The sequence below is a fragment of the Nomascus leucogenys genome, chromosome 15, assembly GCF_006542625.1.
Source record: "Nomascus leucogenys isolate Asia chromosome 15, Asia_NLE_v1, whole genome shotgun sequence".
Lineage (NCBI taxonomy): Eukaryota > Metazoa > Chordata > Mammalia > Primates > Hylobatidae > Nomascus > Nomascus leucogenys.
This window is the reverse complement of record NC_044395.1, coordinates 10608703-10623349: the sequence shown is the minus strand read 5'-3', so window position 1 is coordinate 10623349 and position 14647 is coordinate 10608703. Positions and strand designations below refer to the sequence as shown.

General features: G+C 38.0%; 1 protein-coding gene across 1 annotated transcript; it reads right to left on the bottom strand.

Moving 5' to 3' along the window:
• Positions 1-13500: 13500 nt before the first annotated feature.
• Positions 13501-14429, bottom strand: LOC100586533 (olfactory receptor 8B4). The gene is given in 2 exon segments (XM_012495837.2): positions 13501-14114; positions 14117-14429. Coding segments are annotated over 2 exon segments (924 nt in total). The 5' UTR covers positions 14427-14429.
• Positions 14430-14647: the final 218 nt, after the last annotated feature.

The window sequence follows — 14647 nt, the reverse complement described above, 5'->3', positions numbered from 1 at the left end:
TGCCAGGTGTGGTCAAGACATACAAAGTATGGACAGGCTAGATGTCCCACAAACTCATTTTATCTTCTTCCTGATCATAAAACTAGAATACTTTTCACAGAGTCCCTTTTGCTTAAGCACAGCCATAACTGAGTTCTAGCCGTGGAGGATAAGCAAAAATTAAGTGTGTCGGTTCCAAACTCACAAAAACTTCACTTCCATCATCTCTCACGATGCTCCCCCTTTGGCCACACTGATGCAGAAGAGCATGTGTTGGAGATGACATAGCAACATGAGAAAAGGGTCTTGGGTCCAAGTTTATTACTTTACGGAGCTGCCCTCCATTTAGAAAAACTTATTTTAAACTTTATATGAGTAACATGGAAACTTTTATTATACTTAAGTTATGTATATTTGCTTTCAAACACCAAGTTTTGTAAGTATGGAAAGATGATGTAAACAACAGAGGGAGAGTATTAAGATGAATTCATTATAAGTACATAGAAAATTGTATGAAAAACCAAAACCATTATTTATTCTAGAAAGAATAAAGGTAGTGAAAGAGAAATGATCATAGCACACTACAGTACTTATATAAGCAAAGCATTTACATTCTTATAATTATGTAAACACTGAATATGAATCCAACTACAAAAAATAAACTGTACTGGGAGGATAAAGAGAATAGGAAGTATATTTGTGTTGACGGGAGGCAAAAAATGAAGTTAATTCTGATATCCTAAACTGAAAGCCAGTTGACTTTTTATTTAGGCCTAACACTGAAACATTAAGAAGCAACTGCATATATTTAGTGATAGGGTGATAAAGACCAGAAAAAAAAAAGCCAAGATCTGTTTTTAATAGGACCATAGAAAATGATAAATAAGATTGAATTCTTGCCCCTAGCTTCATTTCATTAGTTTCATTTCTTATGCCCTGATCCTCTTCAATGTCCTCCACATCTCATCAGCTGAAAGTCTTCAGCACCTGTAGTTCCCACATTGTAATTTTTGCCGTTGTCTATGATTCTACATTATTCACACATCTCAAAACCTTTCCTGCTGATTCTTTGAGCCACAGGAAATTTTTTACTCCGGTTTTTTAAATCTCTTGCTATCATGAACATGTTCTCATATCAGTAGATATTTTTCTTGAGGAAAGCACTGTTTAGGATGCCACACATTCTCTTTTCCATCTTAGGCTTTTCACTGCTGTTTCTTCCTTGGATGCTGTTTCCCCTGGAAAGCTTTCTTTTACCACATTCTCTTATCACCACCACCACCTCTGCCTAAATTTAGCGCTCTCTCTCTCTCTATATATATATATATATATATAGAATTAATATAATATTCTATAAGGAAAATACAGCTTCTTAGTATTGTGGGGTTTTTTTAAATGATTTAAGTCCATAATGCAATGATATGGTTCAAAATTCAAAAGATTCAAAAAGGATATGCAGTGGAAAATCTCCTTTATACCCCTGTCTCTCAGCCATCTAGTTGTCCTCCCTGGAGGCAACCAGTGCTACCAGTTACTATCAATGCTATCAGTGATATTTTATTCATATACAGTCCTATGTTGCTTAGAGACTAGGACTGTGTTCTGAGAAATGTGTTGTTAGGTGATTTTGTGGTTATGCAAACATCACAGAGTGAATTTACACAAACCGAAATAATACAGCCTGCCACACACCTAGGCTACATTTTACAGCCTCTTACTCCTCGGCTACAAATGCCTACAGCATGTGACTGTACTCTGTACTGTAGGCAATTGTAACACAATGGTAAGTATTGCTGTATCTAAACATGCAATCATAGAAAGCGTACAGTAAAAATATGGTATAAAAGATTAAAAATGGTACTCTTGTATAGGGTACTTACCATGAATGGAGCTTGTGGGACTGGAAGTTGCTCTGGGTGAGTCAGTGAGTGAGTGGCGGGTGAACGTGGAGGTCTAGTACATTAGTGTACACTGCTGTAGGCTTTATAAACACTCTACTCTTAGGCTACACTAAATTTATCTTAAAATATTTTTCTTTCTTCAATAATAAATTAACTTTAGGTTACTGTAACATTTTTACTTTATAAATGCTTTTGTTAGAAACTGAGATACAAATGCACATGTTAACCTAGGCTTACGCAGGGTCAGGATCATCAGTATCACTGTCTTCCACCTCCACATCTTGTTTCATTGAATGGTTTTCAGGGACAATAACATATGGAGCTGTCATCTCCTATGGTAACAATGCCCTCTTTTGGAATCCCTCCTGAAGAACCTAGCCCGAGGTTGTTTTGCAGTTAATTTTTTTTTAATAAGTAGAAAAAGTACACTCCAAAATAATGATAAAAGAGTAGAGTATGGTGAGCTTAATACATCAACCAGTAACAGTCATTCATTAGTAAGTATTATGTACTGTACGTAATAATATGTGCTATCCTTTGATATGACTGGCAGCACGGTAGGTTTGTTTACACCAGGATCACTGCAAATATGTGGGTAATGCATTGTGCTATGTCTTTAGCTTTTGATGACTATGACATTGCTAGGGGATAGGAGTTTTTCAGCTCCATTATAATCTTATGGGACTACCATCGTATGTGCAATCTGCCATCAACCAAAACATCATTATGCAGCGCATAACTGTAAAATGAAATTCACGTGCATTATCCCACACATTTTACACAAATAGTAGTATACTGTATGCACTGTTTTTCAACTTGCTTTTTATTTCCTATCTATCACTTCTTGAGAAACAACTGAAGAATGAGTAAGACTTAAGACCCAGGAAGAGTAGATTCAGAAGAGTAGTAAAGAGGAGTCCCAGATATCTGTGCAGTCACCATATGGACCAACCAGGCTAGACTGGAACAGTGGTGTAAGAGAGATTTTTCCACTTAACAATATCTTTTGGAGATTATTTCATACATAAAGGTAGTCTTCATTTTTTATACACCTAGATAGCAGTTTTTGTACATATATCTGAAAATCTATTTGATCTGTCCCTCTTTGATGAATAAGTAGGTTAATCTCAGTCCTTTGTTATTATTTTTTAATGTAATGGGTAAACCAATATATAAATCGTTAGGCATATGTATACGGTTTCCTCTCTGTCCAAATCCATACACCTATTCTTTTTCTTTTCCTTTATGGTTTGACTCTGGGAATATACTTTTCTTTATGATGCTGGAGCTGAACCTCTGGAGATTAGATTTCTACTTTGCCAGCCAGCTTAGTATTCAGTTCCACCAAAACTCAATGCTTCGACCAGAAATAAAAAGCACCTTAGAAATATGAAAACAAATGAAATATCATTTAGGGAGAAATGACCTGAATCCTTGATATGATTTAATCACATGCAATGAAAGACAGCAAGAACAGCACCCCCAAATGTTACACTTGATATTATGTAAATAAGCCATAAGTTATAACCAGAGTTAAAAATGTCAGTCAACTGTATGAGCCTGTGTCTTTTGGGGGAAATCCTCCATTCAGTGTCATGTTGGAGGGACTCAACGCCCATCTTCCCACTGCAGAAACCATGTGGGAGAGAAGGCGCCTCACCATACCACCTGGCAGCCAGAAAACAGGCACCTTGACCTAGGTCAGCAGTATCTAGGTGCGTGCTCCCACCTGAGAAATTAATCTACAACGATACAAACAAATGGAACCATTGGGAACCATTTGCATGGCTTCAGCAGGATCCAAGGATAGTGAGAGATGTACGGGGCAGGAGTGTGGCATCTTGGCCAGACTGTTCTTGCTGAAATATGTCCTGGTGTTGGCCTCTGGGGTTGTCTTGTTTCTCACAATTCTGCAAGTACGGTTTTACAACTCACTCCAAATTACTTTGCATCCCCAATATTCTTTCCGTCAACTCCTAGAGTTGCTTTCTCTTACTTGTCAGAATAAACTCGGATGCTCTGTGAGAACTGGGAAGATGTCTGCACTGTTCAGTGCGATATCCCCAGTGCCAAATGCAGGGCCTAGTACATTGTTGCTGCTCACTTCGACAATGTTTTTTTACACAGGTAAATGAAAAGAAAGAAAAGGAATAAAATTGCTCACCGTCCAAGAAGTGGCAGATTAGCATGGGAAGTGGGAAATGAGGGGCCAAAAATGTGGAATTCTGTGTCAGGAGCTGGTAACAGAGCCTTGGGGAATGTGTCTGTATTCCCACATACTGCTCTTGAGCCCAGGAGAGAGAGGGCAGCAGGCTGAGCTGTCAGAAACGCCAGAGAATGAGCATTGAGCCCCTTTCTCCCCTTTCCCCCTTCAGAGCAGTCTGCATCCTCTGACTTTGGGGGAAGGAGGAGGCTACAGGAGAAAGTCAGTGGATGCCTGAAAGACTGGGGCACTGCCGGTGAGGCAACTGGTTCCTGAGCACAATCAGGGATGTTTTTGGAGACTTGGAAATTCTTAAAGGGACATCAGAGGAGTTGGATTCCTGCATTACTTAGTGGGAGCACAGGTAGATGAAAATTATCTATTTTAGTGAATCATTTGTGGTTTTAATATCTTGGGATTAGAGGTTAAACACTCCTGCAAACACTCCTGTGCCTGGTGAAATATATCTTAAAACATCTCTGTCAGATGATCATTTAGCTTTTGCCTGGATATTTCTAGCCATGATAACTCGAAGGAAGTGTCATTTCCAATCCTTAGATTATAAATATCATAGATCGGACAAAGATACCTTTCCTAGACTCTATTAACTCATCAATGACTTATAAAACCCACTAAACCCTTCAAAATGTTGCAAATCAGTAAAACAGCAATTGCTTTTAATTCACAAAATCCTTATATTCCTGTGGGAGATAAGGATCGTAATTTAAAAGTGCATGACAGTCTTCTTGCCACCAAGAAATTATTATGGAGAGACAAGTTTTCTAATCACATTGTTATTAGAAGAGCAGTGCATACAGTATGTTGAAAACACCTATATTTGTCTTACAAAAAGTTATATGTTTTAATTTTATAATGCTTATAAAATTGTAATGTGCTTTTTAATATGTACTTTTTTAAAATGCCTGGCCAGTACAAGAAAGAAAACACAACCAGAGGAAAAAAAAAATTGACACCGAACCAGGCAATTCACTTAAGTAGCCACTAGGTTGTGCTGGTGATTCAGTAACATTGCTTAAACAAAGACAAAAAAAAAATTTTGTTTGAGATTTCGTTTTTCACATCTTTCTCGGGCCCCTAACATGTATAGCCATGGATTTTACATAACTCCTTACATGAAAATTTAAACTCCTTGTTAAAACATAAACTTTTTTAAAAAGCTGTCAATTAGAGCAAAATTTAAACAGGTTAAATATATTTAATTTGCAAAACTTGTTCAAAAGCACTTTCTGTATTGTACAAAGGAGAAGAATGGCTAAGATATGATTTACATCATATACTGTATATACAATTACAGTATAAATCATACACACAAATATAAGCAAGTAATTCCAATATAATAGATCACTGTAACGCTAGCTCTAAGTATTTTTGTTGTTATTTTGCTTACTGCTCTATTCCAAGACGTAGAACGTATTAGGAGCACAATAAATGTTTGCTGAATGATTGAACTGTTAGGTGAATTCATGATTATACAATAGCTGTATAATCTATGGTCTAAATGTATTCCTATAAATCAGTGTTTATAATCATCTTAAAATCATTTGATAAAAATATAAACTTTACAAATCTCCAAGATTGTATATCCCAAAGAAATAATAGCCTTATTCTCAACTCATTGGAATAAATGATGTTGAGAAGATAGTATCTATCTTTTGTGTGTTTTCACCAGAACAATTTGTATTACTAAGTTGTATTACAAAATTGTTTGTACTTATTTCAATATATAAAGTAACATGATAACGTCTTTTATTTTACACGATGTTTCTAAAGAGTGACACATTCCCAGAATGAGGTTGGCTTCATTGTGAGAGCTGTTGTTGAAAACAAACCATGATTAAATGTTTCTTTGTAGCAAACCTTATTCATCCAGCCCTGGCGACAAACTCTTTAAGGATACCTGCATGTGTCCACTTTGGCATCTAAATCGACACAGATTATCTCTCACATGTAGGGACTTGGAACTCCATTTCTGTGATCACTCTTTCTTTCATGTTGATTGCCAGTCATTTCTCCAGATTGCCATTCTCTGCTTCTCTATTTCTCTGTTTCATACTATTTCTTTCCACTCCTTTCTGGAATGCAATGTGTCTTGGCGCAAAAAAAAAAAAAAAAAAAAAAAAAAAAAGGCACAGCAGTTGGAGCCAGATAAAGAAGGGTTTAAAAATGGAATCTGCCACCTTCTGGGGACCTTCAGCTGATTCCTTAATTCTGAATATCAGTTTACTCCTCTGTGAAAGATGACAGCCAGCAGAATGCACGTTATTTCTGCCTTCTAAGAAGCACGACAAGTGGGAGCTACATGGAAAGGTATTCAATCCACTCCACACAGTTTCAGGATTAAAAGATCGTCTATGCTAGGAAACAGTGTTTGCAGTTAAGAAAACAAAGAAACTTCATTCTGTAGATAGCCCTTTGGTCCTTAGCTAAAGATAGTATGCTGTGTGTTTCACTTTATCAATTATGGAGCCCAGAATATTTATCCAAAATTTGGAAATAGCTAGAAGATAAAAGAAGCTATAAATACACATGAACAAGGCAGTAACAATGTTATGCTACACCTAGTACAGCATATTTTTTATATTAGTAATATAATATAAAAAATTCTGTGAATTTTTCTGAAAGACGAAGAGTACTTTGATGAATGTCATAGATCCTTAGAAATAAAAGGAAAAAGAGCCAACAAAGTTTTTAGCTCTAGGTTAGAAAAGAAAAAGAAAAGGTACAAACTTCAAATTAGTTCTATCAAGTCCTCTTTTTTTTTTTTTTTTTTTTTTTTTTAAGATGGAGTCTCGCTCTGTCACCCAGACTAGAGCGCAGTGGAGCGATCTCAGCTCACTGCAAGCTCTGCCTCCCGGGTTCACGCCATTCTCCTGCCTCAGCCTCCCCAGTAGCTGGGACTACAGGCGCCTGCCACCACACCCGGCTAATTTTTTTGTATTTTTAGTAGAGAGGGGTTTCACCGTGTTAGCCAAAATCGTCTCAATCTCCTGACCTCGTGATCCACCCGCCTCATGTTGAGATTACAGGCGTGAGCCACTGTGCCAGGCCAAGTCCTATTTTATAAAGCAAATTTAATCAATAATGGGTGATAAAGTTGAATAAATATCTTTTTAGCATGTATGGAAATAATCACTTGATTTTTATCCTCAGCTGTATTTTAAAATATGTTATATTAGTAGATTTCCTAATGTTGAAGCATCCATGCATCTATGGGATAAATCCTACTTGGATACGATTATTCTTTTTTCTGCTGCTAAATGTTTGCTAATATTTTATTCAGTATTTTGTGTTGATATTCCAAAGTAATATTTGTCTGTGGTTTTCTTTTAGTGTATGCAGTCTTTTCAGATTTTGCATCAATGTTGTGCTCACTTTGTAAAAATGACTTTGGAGGGCATTTTTCTTCTGTTTTAAGCTCTGAACCAGTTTAAATACTATTGGAATTATCTCTTCTGTGGTAGACTTCTCCTATGAAACCATCTGGGAAAGTAATTTTTGTGATGTAACTCTGACAACTTTTTCCATTGCTTCTATGGAACTGACTCTTTGGATTTTCTATCTGATGGAGAATTCGTTTTCTTTAATTATATTTTTCTAGAAAATAGTCCATTTCATTCAGGCCTTTTATTTCACTTGACTAATGCTCAAAAATGTCATTATTTTAATGTCCTCTATTTCTATGGTTTTCTCTCTTTGTAATTTCTTATTTGTTCTTCCTTCTTTTTCTCTGAATTAGGATAGATAGCAGCTGATATATATTACTAATGTTGAAAGAACAAGCTCTTGAATGTATTTATTATCTCTACTGTTTTTTTTTCTAATTCAGTATTTTCTGATTTTAACTTTATTAATTCCTACTCTGTTTTCTTTTAATTTTACTAGGTCTTTTTCTGACCCATTGTTTAATTTATTATCTTTATTGCTTGTTTAATATAATATTTAAAATTATTTTTCTGTTTTAGCTGTACACTATCTCATAAATTATAAGAGGTTACATTTTCATAGCTTTTTTCTAGGCATTCTGCAATTTTATATTTTTTCTTTGACCTACAAGTAGCTTAAAAGAAAATATTAAATATCAAAGTAATAAAGTATTTTTGCTTTCTAATTATATGATTATGCTTTAGTTTTATTGCATGATGATCAAAGAACATTGATGGGACTATTTTTAATATATCAAATTTATTGAAGTTTGCTTTTGTGACCTAATATTCATTCTTCATGTGACTGTTTTTTGACCCTCTGATTAAAAGGTATATTTTTAATATCTAGGACACAGAACTACACATACACACATACACATAAAAAATTGGATGTTTATATAGAAAAAACTAATTTATGTATGTAATTAGATTTATCTCTCTATTATCTTCTTGACATTTTCTACATCTTTTATCTTTTTCTATAAACCTGCTTTATCAGAGACTAAAAACTGTAATTTAAAGTTCCCTTCCAATAATGTTAATTTCTCTGATAACTCCTGATGTTTTACTATGTGGTGCATAGAGAGTCATAACTATTACATGTTTATTGTAAATTGTATCCTATACCATTACAACATTTTTGCATTTAATATTTTTTGGCTGAATTTCCATTCTGACTGAAAGTCAGCCTGTTTGTTTGCTTGTTTGTTTATATTTACCTGTTATATCTTTAGTCACCATTTTGTTTTCAATATATCTGTAGTCACCATTTTATTTTCAATCTTTCTGAATCACTGGTTATAGATGGATTTCTTGTATGCCACATAGAGTTGTATTCTGCTCTTTGATCCAGTCTGACTCGTGCTCTTTTAACGAAGAAGTTAGAACATTTACCTTTTTTAATTTGACAGATAAAATTGTGTGTATTTATCATGTACAGCATGATGTTTTGAAGTAAATTTACAATGTAGAATGGCTAAATCTAGCTAGTTAACAAATACATTGCCTCACATGGGTGTCATTTAATACACAGTACTCCCTTATTCTTAGGGAATATATTCTAAGTCTCCAGTAGATACCTGAAATCACAGATAGTACCAAACCCTATTTGCCATCAACTGGGACACCATTCTTTCTGTTCATGTCTTCCACATGCTATTCTGTGAAATTGTGAGTCCCCTAGCCTAAATTTTCCTGTCAAATTTCCCTATTAGCTCACAATGAGCCCTCCGTCCATGGCCCTTGTATTTTAGTCACAGTTCTCCAGAGAGAAAGAATCAACTGGATTAGGTAGCTCAGAGGTACAAATATAGATTAGATATAGAGATAGATAAATAGATAGATAGATAGATAGATAGATAGATAGATAGATAGATGATTTATTAGGAAAAATGACTCAAATTATTATAGAGGCTGAAAATTTCTATGACAAGCTGTCTGCAAGTTGGAGATTCTGAGATGCCGGCAGTGTGGATCAGTCCAAGTGTGAAAACCTCAAAACCAGGGGAGCCAATGGGGTAACTCTCAGTCCAAGCCCAAAGACCTGAGAATCCAGGGACCACTGGTGTTTGTCCTGGAGTCCCAAAGCCAAAGAGCCTGGAGTTCTGATGTCCAAGGACTAGAGAACAGTTTCCCGGCTCCAAGAGAGAGAGGAAATCCTTTTCTCTGCATTTTCTGTTCTATCTGGGCCCCCAGCCTATTGGATGATGCCCACTCACATTGAGGGCAGGTTTTCCCCACTCGGTCCACTGACTCACCTGCCAACCTCCTCTGGAAACACCCTCACACTCACACACCCAGCAGTTCCCTAGGTGTTCCTTAATTCAGTCAAGTTGTCACCTAAAATTAACGAGTAGAGCTCTATTTGAGTTGCACTTTGTGTCCTCTCAGACACTCTATTCTTCATATGGTTTCCAATAACCCACTACCAGAGCAAGAGGGGTCATTTCAAATCATAAGAAAATGAGAGCTTCAATTACCAGAAGTCTTGTGCTAAAAGTGCAGAGACAGCTCTAATGTGGGAGATTTGGCAATATTAATCACTCACTCCCCCTTTCCTGTGGGTCTAATTAGAGAGAATGACTGGAGCCAAAAGAGGATGAAAATACCATTGCATCTTTATTCATAGCCGTACTGAAGAGGCAAAGATGTCAGGACTCGCACCTCCCTCTCAGAACTCGGACTCTAACTTAACCCAGTAGGAGACAGGAGTAGAGGTTAGGACTGAAATAGCACAGATTCTGGCTTGTCCTCACCATGAGCTTGCCTTACGTTAGTACCAATAGTTTGGTGATGAAGACACTAGGCACATTTCCATCAATGACCAACTTGTCAGTCTTTTTCAATCTTACCTGTCCAATTAATCTAACCTTCTCTCATAGAGTGGACCAAGTAAGAAAGCAAAAATATGGATAGAGTGTATTCACTTATGAATTGTTCCCTCCTGGCAAGTGGCATTCTATCCTTTGGTGGATACTGCTAGTTGTCTACACAATAGCCATGTTAGCACCTTCTTCCTTAGCAACAAAATTCTACTTTTTAAGGATGATAATGCTGTCAAGTGAAGTGCTAAGTTTCTCAGCCTCTTTTGTAGGTAGGGATGGCTAACAGTCATACGTTAAATAGGTAAAGTGCCCATTTGCTTATGCTCACCCCTGTGTCTTCCTGCTGCTTGAAATATGGACAAAATCTTAAGAGCTCTAGTGGCCATCTGGAAATCATGATGCGTTATTGAGAATGAAATCTCTAGCTAGACAGAAGAGAAAAAAGATGGAGAGAGAGACTGAGTGCTTGATGACTCAGCACTGTCAAATCAGTCCTGGACTGCCCACCTCTGGATGCCGCTTATGTTGGAGAACAATAAACACTTATATGTTTCAGCCACTGCAGTCCGACTTCTGTTACCAGCAGCTGAAGTGGTTTGTAAATGATACATTTCTGCTATGGAAGTGTGAGGGGAGAAAGGGTGCTATGCGTCTAAGCTAAGAGTTAACGCTGAGTCAGCCCCGGACATCCTCTCATCTGCCTCATGAACACAGGGAAACCACCTCCTTTTCCTTCCAAGATCCACTGGAAGTTCTCCTTGTACCCTCGCTCTTCCTACTTGGAGGTTCACTTACCTGTCTTCTCCCACCTGGTTAGAAATGTGAGAGACAACAGTTTACTCCTCCTGATACTCCAAAACGATGTCATCACTTCATTGTTAAATAATTCTATTTGAACATCAATGTTAATAATACTTGTGTGTTTCCAATTTTCAACTGATTACAGACTCTGATTGTAGCTCAGGGTCAGAGTTATAGATTTGAAAGTCACCATCAAATGCATGGTTGTTGATGTCACCTGAGTCAGGGAGATGCCTCAGGAAGAGCCCAGAAGAGAAGGAGACCAGAACTGAACCTAGAGGAATCTCAACCTCAAGGATGCTTCCTAAAGAGAAAAAAGTAGCCTTGCTAGAAATTAAAACGTCATGATGTGAGGAGATGACGGAGTTGTGGTCTTGTGACAGAAGGACTCACTTTAGGACAGATCTGACACTCAGTTTCAAATTACTTCTCTGTTACTGTAATGCAACAGCCCTCAACCCTCCTTCTATTTGTTTAACACTGTGAGAACAAACAATTCCTTCACGTCAACCCAAAACAATATGCAAGATGACCCATCCTTGGTTTGAGACAGAAGTGCAGGCCTTCTGAATTTATTTAATGTTGTATTTTCTGTGGAAGCAATAGAGGCTCTTATCTGGCTGTTACAAGAGCCAAGAAAAGTCTCTCTAAGTTTCTCATGTCAGATCCTCAGTCACAAAGGAAATTCTTTCCAAAAGATCCAAGCCAGTGTCTCATTAAGTCAAACATACTTTCACGGCTACTCACCCCAGTGCCAATATGGAGTGAATACAGGGAAAGTTATTCTTGGACTTTAATGCGTTGATTACATAATTGTTCCTTTCCATTCATATCCTATGCCCTGACTTAGTTCTTGTTCCCACTCATTTACACCAGTGGTAATTGGTTTTTTTTCTTTATCCATATCAAAGCAGATTTACTTTTGTCCTTCCTTATTCCTGATTCTTTTCTAATATCCCAAGACCCCCATGGACCTAGACACAGACAGTCCACTGGAGGGTGGGATTCAGCAAGGCCCAGAGGACTGACCAGCAGTGGTTGAGTAAGGTATTACATCAATTCCAATAAATGAATTAATGTATTTAAGGTACCTCAAAGAGTGCACAAACACGTAGTGCAAGTTCAGTAACTGTTAAGTGTCATTATTATCATAATCAAAGCATAATCCAAGTATCAGAGTTTTTCTCCTCCAAAGATCTTCTTCCTCTAGCAGATTTGGAGAAGATAGAGTTTGTCTCACGTCTCCTGTTGGTCAGCACAGTTGCTTCCCCACCCTGCTCTCGGCTCTCCCTCAGAATGTCTCCTGGCCACAAGCTGGAGCACTGAGCTCTTCAATGTAGAACAGCAGAATCTTTAGCAGAGTAATACAGAGTGGTCTTTGGCCCTCAAAATCCAGATCCCTTCCAGACTCCCTGAGAGTGGGACGTGTAATATGACTCCTCTTTCTTTCCGATTCTGTATTGATTAACTGTAATACACATACAGACACACACACACACACACACACACACATAAACATGCACACACCTTGTCAGAACTGTAAAATCTAAATCCACTTTAAAGAATAAGCAATCTTCCTAAAATCCAATAGTGTGCTCAGTATCTCCAGAGCAAGACAGAGGCCACATTTTACAGATCATGCAAATCTGTGGAGTTCTTCTTTGTTTTTTCTTCCAGCCTGAGTCTCCAGAGCCTGATAAATTGGCCCAATTACACAGGATCACTTACCCCTGATTACCATTCCAAGGCCCAGAAGCTTTAAAACTTTGGAACAAAAGATTTGGATTTGATTTATCCTTACACAGCAGATCATAGAAAATTCTTGTGTGAGGGCTTCTTTTATGTACATACATGTATATGAAAAGGAGAGTTTATGATCTTCCTGACCAAGCAACGTCCTGAAGAGCTGGAAGATTATATTAGCATTGGCACCAAGGTATCTACTGTTGATCTTTAATAAGTCTGCTCATGTAACTAAAGAGAAAACACTCCTCAACCTTTATACCACCACCTGCCCCAGCCAGAAATGTTCTTGCTCAGAAAAACCCACTTAGCCTACCAAGAAAAGAATGGAAGGCATGGAGCCTCATCTTACTCATCTCTTGGGCCTAATACAGAGTTCAGTAAACAAAACGCATTTCATAGATGCTAACTTGCATGCAATGAGCCAATTTAACTGTTGCAAAATAATGTAGTCCTCAAGGAGAGTATAGGAAAGAGATTTCCAATTTTTAAAAGTGGAGAAGAGACCCTCTTTGAGGAAAAATATTAAAATTCCTCCACCTGTAAATAGACACTTGAGTATCATGCTTACCGAGAATTGGTTGCCAGTGATACGAAGAGACCCATTAGAAGAGCACTCTCTTCAGGGTTTTGCCCAGGGCAAGTTTAATATCCTTATTCCTGAAACTGTCGATCAAAGGGTTAAGCATTGGAACCACATTGGTGTAAAAGACTGAGGCAAATCTGCCATGGTTCATAGAGCCAGGAAAAAATGTTGTTAAGTAGGTGAATGCCCCTGACCCAAAAAACAGAGCAACAGCAATTGTGTGGGAACCACATGTGCTAAAGGCTTTGGATCTGCCCTCTGCAGAAGGAACATGGAGGATGTTGGAGCGTATCAAAGCATAAGAGATGATGATGCTTATGCTGGATAGCGTGATGATTACTCCAACAGCAATGAAAAATACCAGCTCATTGACATGGGTGCTGGTGCAGGAGAGCTGCAAGAGGGGGAGAACTTCCCACAGATAATGGTCAATGACGTTGGAATCACAGAAGGTCAGTCGCAGCATGCTTCCAGTGTGGGCCATGGCCCCAGCAAACCCTACCACATACGAACCAAACATCAGCAGAAAGCAGACCCTTGGGGTCATGGTGAGCATGTAGAGTAGGGGGTTGCAGATGGCCACATAGCGATCATAGGCCATTGATAGCAACACATAGCACTCAGAATTGACAAACAGAAGAAAAATCGCTGAGTCATACATCCCACATAAGAGATGATACTTTCTATCACAAAGTCATTCAGCATTTTGGGGGTAAACACACAGGAATGACAGAAATCAATAAAGGACAAGTTGAAGAGGAAAAAGTACGTGGGGGTGTGAAGGCTAGGATTTATCCCAATCAAGGCGATCAAGCCCAAGTTGCCCACCACAGTGAATACATAGATCCCTAAGAATAGAAGGAAAAGAGGGAGCTGGAGCTCCGGCTGTTCTGATAATCCCACAAGGATAAACTCAGTCACTGAGGAGCTGTTTCTCAGAGTCATTCTCTCTTGGCAAGTTGTCTGGGGAAACAGAGGGCAAAACTCAAAGAGTCATGACAGGCACAAGCATGGCTAAGGAAAGAAGACTCTAGCAGACCAGCCAGTGTGCAGATGCCCTCTCTTCCATCCACCCTCATCTACACACCTCCCCACCCTGAGGTATTGACAATGTGTCTGTGAGAGGATCTCAGCTCTGCTGGGCCAGTCATGAATTCAAGCTAGCA